Source organism: Perissodus microlepis, chromosome 7 (genome assembly GCF_051167445.1).
Source record: "Perissodus microlepis isolate ML-2025 ecotype Zambia chromosome 7, ASM5116744v1, whole genome shotgun sequence".
NCBI classification, from domain to species: domain Eukaryota; kingdom Metazoa; phylum Chordata; class Actinopteri; order Cichliformes; family Cichlidae; genus Perissodus; species Perissodus microlepis.
The window spans coordinates 52,747,955-52,765,387 of NC_140467.1; the positions used below are offsets into that span (position 1 = coordinate 52,747,955).

Sequence of the window (17,433 nt, forward strand, 5' to 3'; positions counted from 1 at the left end):
AGTTTTTCTGTGAAAAACATTGGGCCTCATTCAGTATGTGTATGGAAACATTGTTATCCTGAGCAAAAAACACAAGCGCACACAGAATTACAGAAAACCTGTGCAAATTTTGTTCATACCACTGTGTGTTTGTTAGTGACTCTGAATCATCCATATAGTGCCATGCTTCTACTACTCTTTGCAAAGAAGCAAGTTTACCTCAAGGTGAAGTGGAGAAAGTGATGATAGTGTAAGCCTGCATCATTAAAGCAAGAAAACAGGAGGAGATATGACTAAAGAAACTGAAACAGTCTCACAAGTTAGTGATTCATCTATATTTTAATGAAGGAATCTGTTGGTGTTCTACACACAGATTTAGAAGAAATGATGAAGGTCTATAACTCTTAGTAACATTATTATTAATGCCGCTGTTGTAGTTATCATTTGATCATTATTTACATTTCCAAAACACCATGTGCCAAACGATTCTTAGAATTACAATTAAAAAAAAGTTCTGAAAATGGCCTTAAGGCTCTTGTGATTTCCTGGTTTGCACATCTCTGCAACATTGTTTGGAAGTTTGGTGGTGGAACACGGCACCAGCACTTTATCCTCTGAAGAACAGTGTCGACAAGTTTGCCCAACTGTATGATATGTGTGCGGTTTTTTGGACTTTGAGGCCGCATTTAACTGCATCTCTTAGGGTTGTTTTGTAGCATGAGGCATCATGTCTGTTGTTACAAACTGGGCATTAGTAGAGTTGCAGTGACAGCTTCAGGTTCACATTGTTGGAATGATTCTTTTCATAGTTTTTGAACAGAACTTCTACGTACATACAGTGGTGTAAAAAAGTGTTTCAGATCATTGAACAAATTTAAATATTAGACAATGATAACACAAGTAAACACAAAATGCTGTTTCTAAACCAAAGTGTTTATTGTTTATGTCAAGGTGCGTGGTGAGAACGGGACCCAAATAACTAACTCGGTAACTCAACAATCCAGCGTTGACTCAAGCTCAGTCAAACAGTTTAGTAACCACTTTGCGAAAGTGATCAGCAGCACCTGGAATCTAGATGGAAGACAGGTGTGGCTGGCTTTAGCGTGGGAAAGACCTTCTGGCCTGATGACACCCATAAACTGGCACGCTGGAATACACACATACAGGAGAAGGCAGGGGACTGGCAGGGGAGCCAAAACAAAACAGAAAAACATACACTCAGGCAGATCGACCGGCGGAGACTGCCAGACGATCACAGTTTAGGAGAGAAAATCAAAACCCTACATGGTAGAGAGAAATTTGAGCTAGACAGCTAAAGCCCTTATGTAGCACTTATGTCACTGTAAGACACACAAGTTACTAGACCAGTTCTAGGTTGCAGGAGTGGTGGAGCACAGCACAGTGAAGAGACCAGAACCGGAAATGAAAAATGAAAAGCCGGCATCTTTAATAAAACAAAAAACATACTAAACAAAAACAGCGTAATTTAATGAGAGAAATTATTTTGTGTGGTTTCTCTTTTTTCCCCTTTTCTTCTGACTTTTAAAAGCAAAAAGCAACAATAAAAGTTAAAATTGAAAGATTTTTGGGACATTTTAGAGACAACCTTAAACATTACTTATTCCTCACCACTTTCTTGATTCTTGCTGATGTCTAAGATGCAGCAGAGGACAACTTACACTTGGCACTGTCTTTATGGATCCTTACTTCATTTTGCACCGATTTACAGTTGGCTCTACAATAGATGTGCCTGGTTCAACATCCAGTCACAGCCCTGCCATATGTCCAATGCAGCTGATTGAATCAATGCCAAAGTCTTAAAACTTAAAGAGTCTTGAGAAAATAAGTTCTCCAGGGAAGGCTTCAGTTTCCTTGGTGGAGTGGGGCTCCTGCTCTCTTCCTCTGTAGCCTCTCTCTTCGCACCCTGTCCAAACGTCTTTAGAAACTGGCAGAACTCCGACATGATAACTCTGCCCTCTGAGCTGTAGTCCGTGACTCTCCAGTGGTTTGTCATCTCACTGTCTTCTGTGCGATCAACAGCAGAGATGACTCTGGTGACGATGAGGCCGTCACCAGGGTGTGGACACAGTTCCTCCGGTCTGTATTCAGTGCATAAATATCCACCTTGTCTGGAAGTACAGGAGTCAGGATCTGAGAATGTAAGTGGCACCCTGCAGGCAGCACCATCATACCAGCTGGTGAGCTTGTAGAAGGAGATGGAGTGGTGTTCTCCCTCTAACTTTTCAGCAAAGCGGTAAAAGTTGTCGTCATCTGCTCTGAGTGAAACAATCCCCTGACTGCAATATGAGGAAACTCCTTGGACCCCGTAACCAGGTCATGGTAAAGGGAGAGGATTTGATTGTTTATAGAGTCCAAATGGCTGTTGCTTAAAGGCTGGTTCCTCAAATTTGTGACGACCATCTGACGTAGACTGACTGAACTCACCAGCTCAGCTATGAGAAATAAAAATGTCATCCATGTTAATCATGACATAATCAGATAAATTAAGGATTTAAATGTCAAGACATGGCTTTAGTTCATCATACGCTATTTCCACAAACAGGCAATGAGAGGCCCACAGCAGAACTCATTCTTTATAAAACCCTTACAGGCTGTACACTCTGCAATGACCTAATTAAAGTACCCCCTCCTAAAAATGCTTAAATGTGTTAATTAATGCATAAAAACATGTCATTATACTGAATTTAGTTCTATTAAGTCATTTAACTGTATTTAGGAAAAACCAAACAGAACTTTGCAGCTCCAACTTGACTTAAATTAGTGTGGCAATCACTTGATTTTATTTCACTTAATTTGCTTTAACTGGTATAACCGTAATAGTTTTCCTTCCTCTTTATTGGGTTTAATGTTTAACAGTTTTCACTAAAGAGCAAATAAGTAGGAAAAGTGGCTCCATTTCACTTTCACATTAATAAGATTATAACTGGTGATTTTCTATGCTGTGTTAATATCATCAAATCTTATTTAAAGAGCAAACCAACAACAAATGGACTCTGTAGCAGAAAATAACTACACATACCAGGTTTTGGAGAAACAGAAAATACTTACATATGGTACACAACCCTTATGACATCTCTCATTTCCCCCTCTTTCATGCCAATCTTTGTTACATTCTCCATTTGTCACAGCAGGGTAGCCAGTACAACAGGCTGGAATGCAGACAGAGGTGGAGGCTGAGTGATTTCCCCCAAAACTGAATATTTATTCATAAAAAAAAATAAAAATCAAAACTACAAAAATAGCTATATGTGATTCCAGTGATGTCAATTATGGTACAGCGCAGGAAGGGGATCAGGATACAAGGTGCTGGGGTCAGAGGCTCTGTAACAGAGGAGACAGGTATCAGGTGGGCTTCAGGAGGTAAGACAAGTAAACAGGTGGAAACAAGTTTCTGCCTTACTTGTGAGCAGGTCGGAGGAAGCGTGGGGGGAAAACTGCCAGCGGGTTCGGGGAGAGTGTCCGTTTGGCTGTGATCCAGAGAGTCCAGAGTTCCACAGTGTTCCAAGACCAGAGGTGACAGCGGGGGGCAGGCAGGTGGAGCAGGTTATCTGAACGACGGAGTGACCAGCAATGAAAAGGTAGGTGAGGAACTGCACAGATGAGTGAATGGTCTGAGAGGCACTTTGACACAAGAAACGATAAGTTAACGCAACAAGAATAAATAACGATAAGTACGCAAATTGAAGGCCCAGCACTAACTAATGTTAGCAGACATTCTGGTGAAGACTCACTGAGAGCGCTGGTCTTAAATACCGCCAGCTGAATTGCCAACAGGTGTGGAGAATAGTTGGGCTAATATGGCTCCACATGGGGGAGGATACCTAGAGCTGCTGGAGAAACACTGCAACTCACCCAGACATGACGCCATTTTTATTTTTCCCCCTTCCCTGACTGACATAAAACAAAAACCTCATATGAACAATTTGAAAGTCTGCTAAAACATATTCAGACATAGTTTCCAAAGACCATTAGTAGCTCAATGTCTGGATCAAAAACATTCCAGTTCTGTTGATGGTTGCGGACAAAAACCCTTGTTCCAAGTGTTCTGCAGTTCCATTTCAAGGTTACACTAAACAGTCTTTCAGTGCTCCTCTGTTTTCTTGCAATTTCTTGTCTGAACTCAAGTAGCTCAACTGTAGCTCAAGACCAGTGAGTAAATGAGGCCAAACAAAATGGCAACTGGATTTGCAATGTTACCAAGGTCATGGAGCACTTCAACACTTTCAATGATTAGCCCAACATTTTCAAGTTTGTCTGTGGGTTCTGGACCTGGTGCATTCCCTAATGGTTGTTCTCAAAATAAAAAGAAATTAATCTTTAGCCAGAACACAAACCTGCAAAAACATTCTCTTTGCTTCCACAAAGCAAATTTGTGGAAAGCAGAGGCCACTAAACTTATCATGTTCTCCTTTATGAGGGTTTCTGGGTCGTCACTGAGATAAACAATTAGCACCTTCAGTACACAAGCTCTTTTAGTTTAAATGGCATCTTACTGCCGCAAAGAAGAGGGCGATGTGTAAGATTATTGTTGTATTGTGCAGTAAACAACACTAGCAAAAAAAAAAACTACAGTAAGAAACACAAAAAGTAATCACTGAAAAGTCCACAATACCCAAAACTTTTAATAGTTTCTGCAGCTGAAAGTATCACTTTAAACAGTTTAAATCTTAGTTTTAGGGAGATTTTTCCAAATCTACTTACTTTGTAAAAAAATCTTGTGAGAAAAGGTTATTATAGAAAGAATAACAGGAAGAAACACCAAAAGTTATAGCACCCAAAAATAGCCCACACAGAATTCTAGCTGCTGCATGAATTTGGATGTAGGACAGTGGTGATACAGGCAAACTCTGCTTCCACCTGCAAACATTTAAGAATTACAGTAAAATGTGAAAAAAGTATTTGGTGGACCACAACAATATGATGTAGGAAAATAATAACAACAATGAAATCCATGAAATGCATTTTTATTTTCTGATTCATTATAGTTAAAACACGGTGCACGGTGGCACGGTGGTTAGCACTGTTGCCGCACAGCAAGAAGGTCCTGAGTTCAATTCCACCATCAGGCCGGGGTCTTTCTGTGTGGAGTTTGCATGTTCTCCCCGTGTTTGTGTGGGTTCCCTCCGGGTACTCCGGCTTCCTCCCACCGTCCAAAGACATGCAGCTTGTGGGGATAGGTTAATTGATTAATCCAAATTGCCACTAGGTGTGAATGTGCGAGTGAATGTGAGTGCGAATGGTTGTCTGTCCCTGTGTGTTGGCCCTGCGACAGACTGGCGACCTGTCCAGGGTGTACCCTGCCTCTCGCCCTATGACAGCTGGGATAGGCTCCAGCACCCCCCCCGGCCCTGAAAAGGATAAGCGGAAGCGAATGGATGGATGGATGGATGGATATAGTTAAAACAATGTGAAATAATCAGAAGTGGGAGTGGTGCTCTTTCTTAACTGCAAATCCAATTTGAAAATTGCAATTTCCAGCTCTGGGTGAATATTCATGAAAAATTTGAACACTTTACAATTTTTTGTTTGTTTGTTTTTTAATGGAGTAATCAAGACAATATAATGATAATAATACCTCACGCTCAGAAAAGAGAGCTGGCCACCTTCATTTGAAATCAGCAATGAAAAGCTTGTCTTTAATCACCCTGCCAGGAATCTACTGATCTCTGCAATGTCTGATCAACATGTGATCTACATAGGTAACTTTGGAGTGCATTCCAAGCTTTAAAGGTGCATGGAAAATTTAAACATGTGCATGGATAAGGGTGTCTGCGGCCAAAGTGGCCGTGGTTTAACCCGCAGTGCTTCAATAACTGAGAGCACAGAGACTGCAGGACCACGACAAACAGCATGAAGTTAGTAATTCAATTTAAACTTATCAAAAAAAATAAAGTGAGTGAGCGCTTGGACCAAAATCAACATGATGAAACAAACTAATAATGGCAGAAAGATGCAGCTGATGTGCACTTTTTTATTTTAGTCCTTCACCACTCCTATCCACCAGAGGGCGGTGGATGTGGTACAACCAGTCTGTGCTGGCCTAGGTAACGCCCTTCTTCCTTTCTTCGCGGCTCTTGTGGCTCACTGACGAACAAACAACAGCACAGACGCCCACAGACCGGTTGTACCACATACTTTGCACACTGCCCCCATGCGACAGCAGGGCGCTCTGCGGGCACACAGACAGCACCGCGGGCGGACAGTCCCGGGACTGCCAGCGGACTGTGAACACGATATACCTGCGGGACCATCAAGTCCGGTCCTCGGTGCGCTGTTTCGGGGATTATCCGCCACAGAGACAGGTATGCTCCACAGTTTGATATGCGCTAACCGATCAGAACAGCCTGCTATCTGCTTGTAATGTTTGTGACTCTATCTGACAGTACTACACAACTCGCTTCCTGATGGCCCTAAAATACGTATACAGTGTTTCTTCTTCTGTCTTCCCACTGAGAGACACGTCGCAAGGAAAATGGAGATTTAAGAATTTAGAAATAGTTAAAATGACTTCTTCATCGCCTTCCTCGTGAATATAAAAGTATACTTTACATGTCTCAAACAACCCTGGTCACAAACCAGTTGCACATTTGCTACAAGGAAATTAAAATGAGATCCTACGGATTTAAGTCACTGTGTCTGAAAGTCTGATTCCAAATAACTTGTTATTGTCCTCATAAGATTTTCCAAAAAAAGATGACCTAACCCCCCCAACAGTCGTGTGTGGATGGGTCAGGGATTCGTGAAATCTAATTGTGCTCCTTCCAGCGCTCGCTCACATGTCACACACATTTAAAGTTTAGATCTACTATGTAGATTTAAGATTAATTTTGATGTTAAACATTTGTAAATGCTTTGAAAAATATAACACTGCATTTTTTTAAAATGTTGTTTGGAGCTAAATTTGCTAGTATGTCGCTTTAAAGGGTGCATTTGTAGTGCACAAAAGCTTAAGAGCTATTTATGACAGCATATCATGATTTCCCACGCGTCCTGTTAACGGTTTTCCTTGTCCCTCCTGTGTCACCCCATCATAACATAATAATAAACATACCTCCGGTCAATAGGTCACATGGCAAGGTCCAGCTGTAGATCCTTAATGGAGTTAGCAAAAAAAGTCATTTCAGGAAATCTAATACAAAAGCATTGTTTAGCCAGGCTGGATCTGTAATTTTGCTGCTTCTTCCAGCTTTCAGGTAATACAAGCTAAAGTAAGAAAACGCAAAATTTAATGCAAGAGGTAACTCAGAAGTAGTTCTTGAAAGTATTTCCTGCTGTATCCCTTCTGGACCCTGCTATTGTCTCCACCTGAACGATTTGTCTATTAATCTCCATCTCCTTTACGCTTCAAGTATATTAAACAAATACATGTTATCATGCAGACTAACACAGCATCTTCATCTGTGGATTGAGAGAGGACAAGATGGTGAATTTCAGCCTGTGGGCTCTTCTGCCTCCCATCTACTCTGTTTGTACTGCTGCTGGACTGTTGATGGTGTAAGTTTTGTTCTTTTTAGGACCACATTAACCTCATATATACACTCAGAGAGGTATATGAACAGTTAAAAAGAGCCAAAAAAGCAACAAAGATAACCAGATTAACTGGTTATTATCTGTGTACACTCTGTACTATTCAATTCAATTCAATTCAATGAAATTCAATTTTATTTATATAGCGCCAAATCACAACAACAGTCCCCTCAAGGCACTTATACTATACAGATACCCAATAAAAGAAAACCATGAAGACACCAAAAAGGATCACTTGCAACACAAAACAGCACTGACACAAATAGCTATGTCTGATAAGCAACTAAAAAAAACACAATATCAACACAGAGACATAACGACTAGAAAGAAATGTGTAAAATGAGCAACAGGAAGTCAAATATTAGGGACGAATAAGATTAACCAAAGAGAGATTAAAAATGATAAGAAAAACATGTGACACACAAATCAGAAACTAACAAGAAGCACTCTGACAGCCCAAACCTGCACCAAGGCAGCTCACTCTCTGGGGAGTATTTACTTTTAACAGAACCGCTTTGTATTTTAGTTTTCTTTGTTCTTTTTAAATGGACTTGAAGAAGTTTGTAGTGCAATAAAAATGCATTTTGGTTTCAACTTGAAGGAAAGGCAAATTTTCTATATGTTGACAATAGACACCACACGTATAAGAGTCATAGTTTTGAAGTTATAAGGCTTTTTGTCACTTTTCACCCCACCCTACACCTACAAAGTTTTATCAGGATTCATTCAAAACGTTTTGAGCGATCATGTTCCCAGACAGAATGACACGCGTGTGCACACCCAACCTGCTTGGGAGGGTGGGTTATGTTTACCAGTAGGTTACCAGTGAAAGACTACAAGAAAGGGAACAAAAATGGGAAATGAAGATGATAACCAGATGATAAGAGACTATGAACGCTGGCGTCACATGAAAGTATGTATGTAGACGAGCAGTTCATGATCGAAATATTTCAAACCAGACTAGTTAAAAAAACAAACAAACACACACACCTCAGTATTGCTTCCACTTTTGCTACAGAATGTTTTATTCATTATGTTTCTTTCTGTGTTGCTGCCTTTAAACAGGTACTTCATAGCTGTTTACAATAAGAACATAACGCCGCTGGGTTCAGAATACAGGTTTGAATTCATATATTTTATACACTGCAGGTATTTCTTTTGATGTATCTCTGGATTCATGCTGTTCATTTGCTTTAGGAGAAGAAATGGCTCCCTTTATCCCCCCTACATCAGGTGTGTGCTGTGCTCTCCGTTTCATATCATATTAACAATAAAAAACGTTTAATTTAAGAATAGCAAATGTGATTTTTCTCCTGCTTCCTGTCTCAGTATTGCAGGCAACTTTCCTCCAGCCAGCTGTGTCTTCAGTGAAGTCATGAACCTAGCAGCATTTGTAGGTAATGGAAACATTGCTCTAGAGCTTTCATTAAAAGACAGCGATGGAGCTCATAAGAAAAAACGTATATCAAGCTTTGGATACATAGACAGTACATTAGTTTGCTGTTTTCATTGATTCAGAACATCTTTCAGCTCATTTTAAAAAAAGAAAGAAAAAGAAATCTTGTTTTTAAACTACTCGCTGTGTGCTGAGAGGTTTTTTCTTCTCCTGTTTTCAGGGTTTTTTATTGCCGTTTTCAGATACCTGCAGCTGAAGGGCAAAATTGACAAACCTTGGCTGAACATTTCTAGTTTGGTGGTTTTTTCTATTAGCTCCTTTGGAATGACCATTGTAGGGAATTTTCAGGTAGTTACACACAAACATACACACGCTCATACATACACCACGTCATCTGGTGGTTAATTTTCCGACTTAATAACTGAAGTCTGGGTTTACTGGCTGACTTCTTTTTGTGTTAGTTATTCACTGAGGAAAACATTCACAACGTCGGCGCCCTTATGGTGTTTGGACTTGGAACCTTGTTCTGCTGGCTGCAGTCCTGTATCACCCTGAGAGTTAACCTGAAGAATGAGGGGAAGATGGCTGCCATGGCTCGATTCCTGTTGTCTGGATCCATCACTCTTTGCATGATACTTTGTATCCTTTTACTTGGTATAAAGAGAAGAATACCCTCATTTGAGTGAGATGCCCATTTTTCACATGAAATGCAAAAGAGCAAAAACGCTCCCTTACTGGCATTCAAGAACGAATTACAACTCCAGGTCCCACAGAGTTTTGCACCTTTTGTGTAAAAGGTAAATGAAAACAGTATGCAATGATTTGCAAATCTCAGAAACACATATTCTATTTACAGAAGAACACAGAAACATAGCAAGTGTTTAAGCTGAGGCATTTTACGTGAAAAATATGAGCTCATTTTGACGTTTAATGGCAGCGACAGGTCCCCATAAAAGGGCAACAAGAGGCTGGAAAAGTAAGAGGTACTAAAAAGAAGCAGCTCCAAAAACATTTTGCAACTAATACAGTGAACTGGCAACAGGTCAGTAACATGACTGGGTATACTGTAAGAGGCAGAGATTCTTGGAAGTAAAAACTGGCAGAGGTTCAGCAGTCTGTGGAAAAAACTGTCTAAAGTTGTGGAGTATTTTCAGAATAATATTTCTAAACACAAAGTTGCAAAGACTTTGATTCAATTCAATTCAATTCAATTTTATTTATATAGCGCCAAATCACAACAAAAGTCGCCTCAAGGCGCTTCATAGATACAGAGAAAAACCCAACAATCATATGACCCCCTATGAGCAAGCACTTTGGCGACAGTGGGAAGGAAAAACTCCCTTTTAACAGCAAGAAACCTCCGGCAGAACCAGGCTCAGGGAGGGGCGGCCATCTGCTGCGACCGGTTGAGGTGAGAGAAGGAAGACAGGATAAAAGACATGCTGTGGAAGAGAGACAGAGGTTAATAACAGATATGATTCAATGCAGAGAGGTCTATTAATACATAGTGAGTGAGAAAGGTGACTGGAAAGGAAAAACTCAATGCATCTTGGGAATCCCCCAGCAGCCTACGTCTATTGCAGCATAACTAAGGGAGGATTCAGGGTCACCTGGTCCAGCCCTAACTATATGCTTTAGCAAAAAGGAAAGTTTTAAGCCTAATCTTAAAAGTAGAGATAGTTTCTGTCTCCCGAATCCAAACTGGAAGCTGGTTCCACAGAAGAGGGGCCTGAAAACTGAAGGCTCTGCCTCCCATTCTACTTTTAAATACTCTAGGAACAACAAGTAGGCCTGCAGAGCGAGAGCGAAGTGCTCTAATAGGGTGATATGGTACTACAAGGTCATTAAGATAAGATGGGGCCTGATTATTTAAGACCTTGTATGTGAGGAGCAGGATTTTGAATTCAATTCTGGATTTAACAGGAAGCCAATGAAGGGAAGCCAAAACAGGAGAAATATGCTCTCTTCTTCTAGTCCCTGTCAGTACTCTTGCTGCAGCATTTTGGATTAGCTGAAGGCTTTTCAGTGAGTTTTTTGGACATCCTAATAATAATGAATTACAGTAGTCCAGCCTGGAAGTAATAAATGCATGAACTAGTTTTTCAGCGTCACTCTGAGACAGGATATTTCTAATTTTAGAGATGTTGCGCAAATGGAAGAAAGCAGTCTTACATATTTGTTTAATATGTGCGTTGAAGGACATGTCCTGGTCAAAAATGACTCCAAGGTTCCTCACAGCGTTACTGGAGGCCAAGGTAATGCCATCCAGAGTATGAATCTGGTTAGATACCATATTTCTAAGATTTTCAGGGCCGAGTACAATAAGCTCAGTTTTATCTGAATTAAGAAGCAGAAAGTTAGCGGCCATCCAGGTCTTTATGTCTTTAAGACATTCCTGCAGTTTAACTAATTGGTGTGTGTTATCTGGCTTCATGGACAGATAGAGCTGGGTGTCATCTGCATAGCAGTGAAAATGTATGCTATGTCTTCTAATGATGCTGCCTAAGGGAAGCATGTATAATGTAAACAGAATTGGTCCTAGCACTGAACCCTGTGGAACTCCATAATTGACCTCAGCGTGTGAAGAGGACTCTCCATTTACATGCACAAATTGGAGTCTATTAGATAGATATGATACAAACCACTGCAGTGCAGTACCTGTAATACCTACAGCATGTTCTAATCGCTCTAATAGGATATTATGGTCGACAGTATCGAACGCTGCACTGAGGTCTAGCAGGACAAGCACAGAGATGAGTCCACTGTCAGAGGCCATAAGAAGATCATTTGTAACCTTCACTAAAGCTGTTTCTGTGCTGTGATGAGCTCTGAAACCTGACTGAAACTCTTCAAATAAACCATTCCTCTGCAGATGATCTGTTAGCTGTTTGACAACTACTCTTTCAAGGATTTTTGATATGAAAGGAAGGTTGGAGATTGGCCTATAATTAGCTAAGACTGCTGGGTCTAGAGATGGCTTTTTGAGTAAAGGTTTAACCACAGCCAGCTTGAAGGCCTGTGGTACATAGCCGACCATTAGAGATAGGTTGATCATATTTAAGATCGAAGAATTAATCAATGGCAGGACTTCTTTGAGCAGTTTTGTAGGAATGGGGTCTAAAAGACACGTTGATGGTTTGGAGGAAGTAATTATTGAAGTTAACTCAGAAAGATCAATTGGAGAAAAAGAGTCTAACTTAACATCAATGGTACTAAGAGTAGCTGTAGATAATATTACATCTGTGGGATGATTACTGGTAATTTTTTCTCTAATGATAAAAATTTTATTTGTGAAGAAGTTCATGAAGTCATTACTAGTTAACGTTAAAGGGATGGTTGGCTCAACAGAGCTCTGACTCTTTGTCAGCCTGGCTACAGTGCTGAAGAGAAACCTGGGGTTGTTCTTATTTTCTTCAATCAGTGATGAATAGTAAGATGTTCTGGCTTTGCGGAGGGCTTTCTTATAAAGCAGCAAACTATTTCTCCAGGCTAAATGATGATCCTCTAAATTTGTGACACGCCATTTCCTCTCCAGATTACGAGTCATCTGCTTTAGGGTACGTGTTTGAGAATTATACCACGGAGTCAGGTACTTCTGATTAGAGACCTTAGTTTTCACTGGAGCTACAGTATCCAGAGTCGTACGTAGTGAGGAGGTGAAATTATTAACAAGATAATCAACCTCTGTTGGGGTAGCGTTCAGATAGCTGCTCTGCTCTGTGTTGGTACAGGGCATTGAAGATGATAACAGTGGGTGGATTATATTCTTAAACTTAGTTACAGCGCTTTCAGAAAGACATCTACTTTGATAAAATCTACTCTCCACTGCTGTGTAATCAATTATTGTAAATGTAAATGTTATCAGGAAATGATCAGACAGGAGAGGGTTTTCAGGAAACACTGTTAAATGTTCAGTTTCTATGCCATATGTTAAAACAAGATCTAGAGTGTGATTAAAGTGGTGGGTGGGTTCTTTTACATTTTGAGAGAAGCCAATTGAGTCTAATAACAGACTAAATGCCATGTTGAGGCTGTCATTTTTAGCATCTACATGGATGTTAAAATCACCCACAATAATTATTTTATTTGAGCTCAGAACTAAATTAGATATAAAGTCTGAGAAATCAGACAGAAACTCTGTGTAAGGCCCAGGTGGACGATAGATGATAACAAGTAAGACTGGTTTCTGAGTTTCACAGCTGGGGTGGACAATGTTAAGCATCAGGCTTTCAAATGAATTAAAAGTCTGTCTTGGTCTTTCATTAATTAATAGGCTGGTGTGAAAAATTGCTGCCACACCGCCCCCTCGGCCTGTGCTTCGAGGTTTCTGGTAGTTAGAATGACTCGGGGGTGTTGATTCATTTAAACTAACATAATCATCCTGCTGCAACCAGGTTTCTGTAAGGCAGAGTAAATCAATTTGTTGATCAATTATTAAGTCATGTACTAACAGAGACTTGGAGGAGAGAGACCTAATATTTAATAATCCACATTTCACTGTTTTACTCTTTGGTTCAGATGTGGATACTGTATTGTTCTTTCTTTTTGATTGTTTATGTTTAAGTTGTTTGTTGCTGGTTTTTAGTTTGTTTTTTGTCTTTTTGGAAGCTGACACAGTCTCTATGGAGATGGGTTTTTGGGGGGGTAGCAGGAGGAGAGAAGCTGCAGAGAGGCGTGTAAGACTGCAACTCTGCTTCCTGGTCCCAACTCTGGATAGTCATATTTTGGGGGGGTTTAATAAATTTGTCCATATTTCTAGAAATGAGAGCTGCTCCATCCAAAGTGGGATGGATGCCGTCTCTCCTAACAAGACCAGGTTTCCTCCAGAAGGTTTGCCAATTATCTATGAAGCCCACATCGTTTCTGGGACACCACTCAGACAGCCAGCAATTTAAGGAGAACATGCGGCTAAACATGTCACTCCTGGTCTGATTGGGGAGGGGACCAGAGAAAACTACAGAGTCCGACATTGTTTTAGCAAAGTTGCACATCGATTCAATATTGATTTTAGTGACCTCCGATTGGCGTAACCGGGTGTCATTACTGCCGACGTGAATTATGATTTTACTGAATTTACGTTTACCCTTAGCCAGCAGTTTTAAATTTCCTTCAATGTCGCCTGCTCTGGCCCCTGGAAGACAATTGACTATGGTTGCCGGTGTCTCTAGCTTCACATGTCTGAGAACAGAATCACCAATTACCAGAGTTTGACCCCCGGCGGGTGTGTCACCGAGTGGGGAAAAACGGTTAGACACATGAACGGGTTGGTGGTGTACCTGGGGCTTCTGTTTAGGACTATGCTTCCTCCTCACCGTGACCCAGCCGCCCTCTTTCCCCAGCTGCTTGGGGTCTGCCGGGGAACAGCTAGCGGGGCCTACGCTATCTTCGGCTGCACCAGATACAGGGGCCTGGCTAGCTACGGGTGAATGAAGGGTGCGAAGCCGAGTCTCCAATTCAGTAATCCTGGCCTCCAGAGCTGCAAATATGCTACATTTGTTACAGATATCATTACTGCTAAAGGAGGCCGAGGAGTAACTAAACATCTGACACAATGAGCAAGAAAGTGCAGGAGGGACAGGTGAAGTAGCCATGGTGCTAACGAGTCGGCTATGAGCTAAGCTAAGCTAGCGAAACAGTACAGAGACAGTGAGTGAATACTTTGGCTATAAATTAGGTAGTGAGTACACAGAAAGTGTGCTTCGGATGAAGCACGTGAAGATTATACTATGAAAGAAGAATGTATTTAAAAGTTGTTAATTAAATTGCTAAGCAAATAAGCTACTCAGAAACACCACTGTGTTTGAGCAGGAACAGGAAGTGATACTCTACCGCAGAGCGAGCGAACACCAAGTGACAGCGCCACCAAGAGATCTCATCATCTACATATGTATTATCAGAAGATTTCAAGAATCTAGAGAAATGTCTGTGCATAAGAGGAAAGGCTGAAATTCAGTACTGGATACCCATGCTCTTTATGCCTTTAAGCAGCACTGCATAAAAAACAGCCATGATTCTGCATTGATAATCGCATGCATGGCCTCAGAAACACTTTCAGGAAGTTTGTTATTGTCTGTGGACAAAGCCGTGCCATCCATAAATGCAGGTAAAAGCTCTGTCGTGCAAAGAAGAAGCCATAAGTGAGAATGATCCGGAAACCCTGCAGACTTTAAAATGGACCGAGGCACTGTCCACTGTTCTGTGGTCAGGGGAATCAAAATTTGAGTCTCATGGACACTACGCTCTCCAGACTAAAGAGAAGTGATATCATCATAATATATAATACATACTTTATCTGATATTTGTTTGATGCCCGGAAACATGTAAGTGTGACACATATGCAAAAAAATAAGAAGGGGGGGGGGGGGGCACTCTGTTTATTTGAAATGACAGTTTATTTGGGTTGTATCGTTAATGCTTCATCTTTAGAATTTCCTGATATACATATATTCTAAAATTTAATGTTTTAATTTGATAGATTTTGTATTTTCTCTTGGCTTTGGTCTTTAAACCTTTTATGTTTTTTTTATCAAACTGTCTAACATCTGTAGAAACTGTAATTGGTTCATGCTGATTCTCTACCTAATAAGGAGCTATAAAAATACTTTCAGACCGTCTCTCTGCTCTTAGTTTGGATGGAGTTTATTTTCTACCCAGCTCAGCAGATGAATAGCACATAATTCTGGTAGAGAACTGTAACAATATAATGCGATGTTCATTTTTCATGTGCTCACACCTTCACTCTCTGAACCCTTAACTCCATCGACACAGACTTCTCCCTGATGTCTCAAGGCCTTCATATGCATGCAAGTCGATGCCAGTGGGCACTCGTCATGATGTTGCTCATCTTCATCAGCACTTTTGCCATCGAGTTTCGTCACAGCAGCTTCAGTATTCTGTGCACAGACAGACCAGGGTATCCCTTCCATCACTCAGAAACCTCTGAGGGGCCTAAGTAGCTGCTCAGTGAGCTGTACACAGGCTAATGTATAAGGTCTGATGTTGCATTTACAAGTACATACTTATTACTCAGTTACAGCTCTCTTTCAGGGGCGGATCTAGAAAAATTTTCTTAGGGTGGCATGAGGGTGAAATCAAATGGGGTGGCAAAATTACACGTTACATTCTGTAATACGCATTATATATGGGTGTAATACATCAAATGCAGTAAGTACACACGTTTCATATAAATATACATATTTTCGTTAACCTACATAATTAAACGTTTCAGTTACGTAAAAAACATGCAAATTTTGATTTATTGTACTGTATATACTAAATAAGTATGTAGTCCAGTAAGTGTAAAATCCAGAGAGCTACGCAACATGGGGTGGTTTATTTCCACACACAAGTCTAACTTCAGTTTCACACTCTTTTTGTTTATTAGAAATACTGTAATCAAATTGTGAAATGCTTAAATTTACACAAAATGCCAGAAATCTGCAATGTCTCAAACACCAACATCTCAAAAATATTAAAGATAAAAGGTGAGTGGATGGAATGACCACTACATTAAACAGTTTAAAGGTAATGTTTGAAAAGCACATGTCATCTGAGAGTGTAATGAACGAAACAAAACCTTAAACACTGCATTCTTGGTGGATTTTAATTGACTTGGTACTAGCAATCATTGCCAGTATGATTATTTGTGTTATTATGTACTCTGTGTGTTAATGTGTTTTATCATCTTTTATAGGTTTCCTATTCATTTTCAGTTATATGAAATACATAAATAAAAAAATACAGTGAAGTAATAAAACTGATGTTTCTGACAGTATTCATCTTTGCTGAGGCTCCACATAACTGCACTGTAGCACAGCTGTGTACATACAGATGTCACTGTATCTGTAAGCCTCAATAATGTGGTCAGGGGATTCTCTGAATGTTCCAACAACCAATAAACACAAAATATAAAAACTTTGAATTGGCCATCATCTTCCAAGGTGGATGGCACTATTCCCACTATAGCTGGTTAAACCATTAAAATTGTGTAATTGTAGCAGTGCAGCCATGTGAAGAAAATACAGGCAGAACTACGTAGATCCAGTTTTTCTGTGAAAAACATTGGGCCTCATTCAGTATGTGTATGGAAACATTGTTATCCTGAGCAAAAAACACAAGCGCACACAGAATTACAGAAAACCTGTGCAAATTTTGTTCATACCACTGTGTGTTTGTTAGTGACTCTGAATCATCCATATAGTGCCATGCTTCTACTACTCTTTGCAAAGAAGCAAGTTTACCTCAAGGTGAAGTGGAGAAAGTGATGATAGTGTAAGCCTGCATCATTAAAGCAAGAAAACAGGAGGAGATATGACTAAAGAAACTGAAACAGTCTCACAAGTTAGTGATTCATCTATATTTTAATGAAGGAATCTGTTGGTGTTCTACACACAGATTTAGAAGAAATGATGAAGGTCTATAACTCTTAGTAACATTATTATTAATGCCGCTGTTGTAGTTATCATTTGATCATTATTTACATTTCCAAAACACCATGTGCCAAACGATTC

The 17,433-nt window shown here is 40.2% G+C and overlaps 1 protein-coding gene and 1 long non-coding RNA gene across 4 annotated transcripts; one reads left to right on the top strand and one right to left on the bottom strand.

Annotated features, from left to right (window-relative positions):
- Positions 1-31: 31 nt before the first annotated feature.
- Positions 32-5,941, bottom strand: LOC146384105 (uncharacterized). Its single transcript, XR_014800809.1, has 3 exons — positions 3,401-5,941; positions 3,049-3,321; positions 32-2,432 (listed from the first exon to the last, which is right to left on the bottom strand). It is a non-coding gene; the product is annotated as an uncharacterized LOC146384105 (long non-coding RNA).
- Positions 5,942-6,087: 146 nt separating this feature from the next.
- Positions 6,088-16,679, top strand: LOC146384106 (transmembrane protein 150C-like). Of its 3 annotated transcripts, XM_084935877.1 has the most exons (8): positions 6,088-6,302; positions 7,380-7,494; positions 8,593-8,646; positions 8,725-8,760; positions 8,857-8,924; positions 9,144-9,271; positions 9,385-9,562; positions 15,692-16,679. In XM_084935877.1, exons 2-8 carry the CDS (start codon positions 7,421-7,423, stop codon positions 15,877-15,879), a joined length of 726 nt encoding a protein of 241 aa, XP_084792003.1. In that variant the 5' UTR covers positions 6,088-6,302; positions 7,380-7,420; the 3' UTR covers positions 15,880-16,679. The 3 variants fall into 3 exon arrangements, with proteins under 3 accessions (XP_084792003.1, XP_084792005.1, XP_084792006.1); XM_084935879.1 differs by lacking the exon at positions 8,725-8,760; XM_084935880.1 differs by lacking the exons at positions 6,088-6,302; positions 8,593-8,646 and having other exon boundaries at positions 7,383-7,494; positions 8,677-8,760.
- Positions 16,680-17,433: the final 754 nt, after the last annotated feature.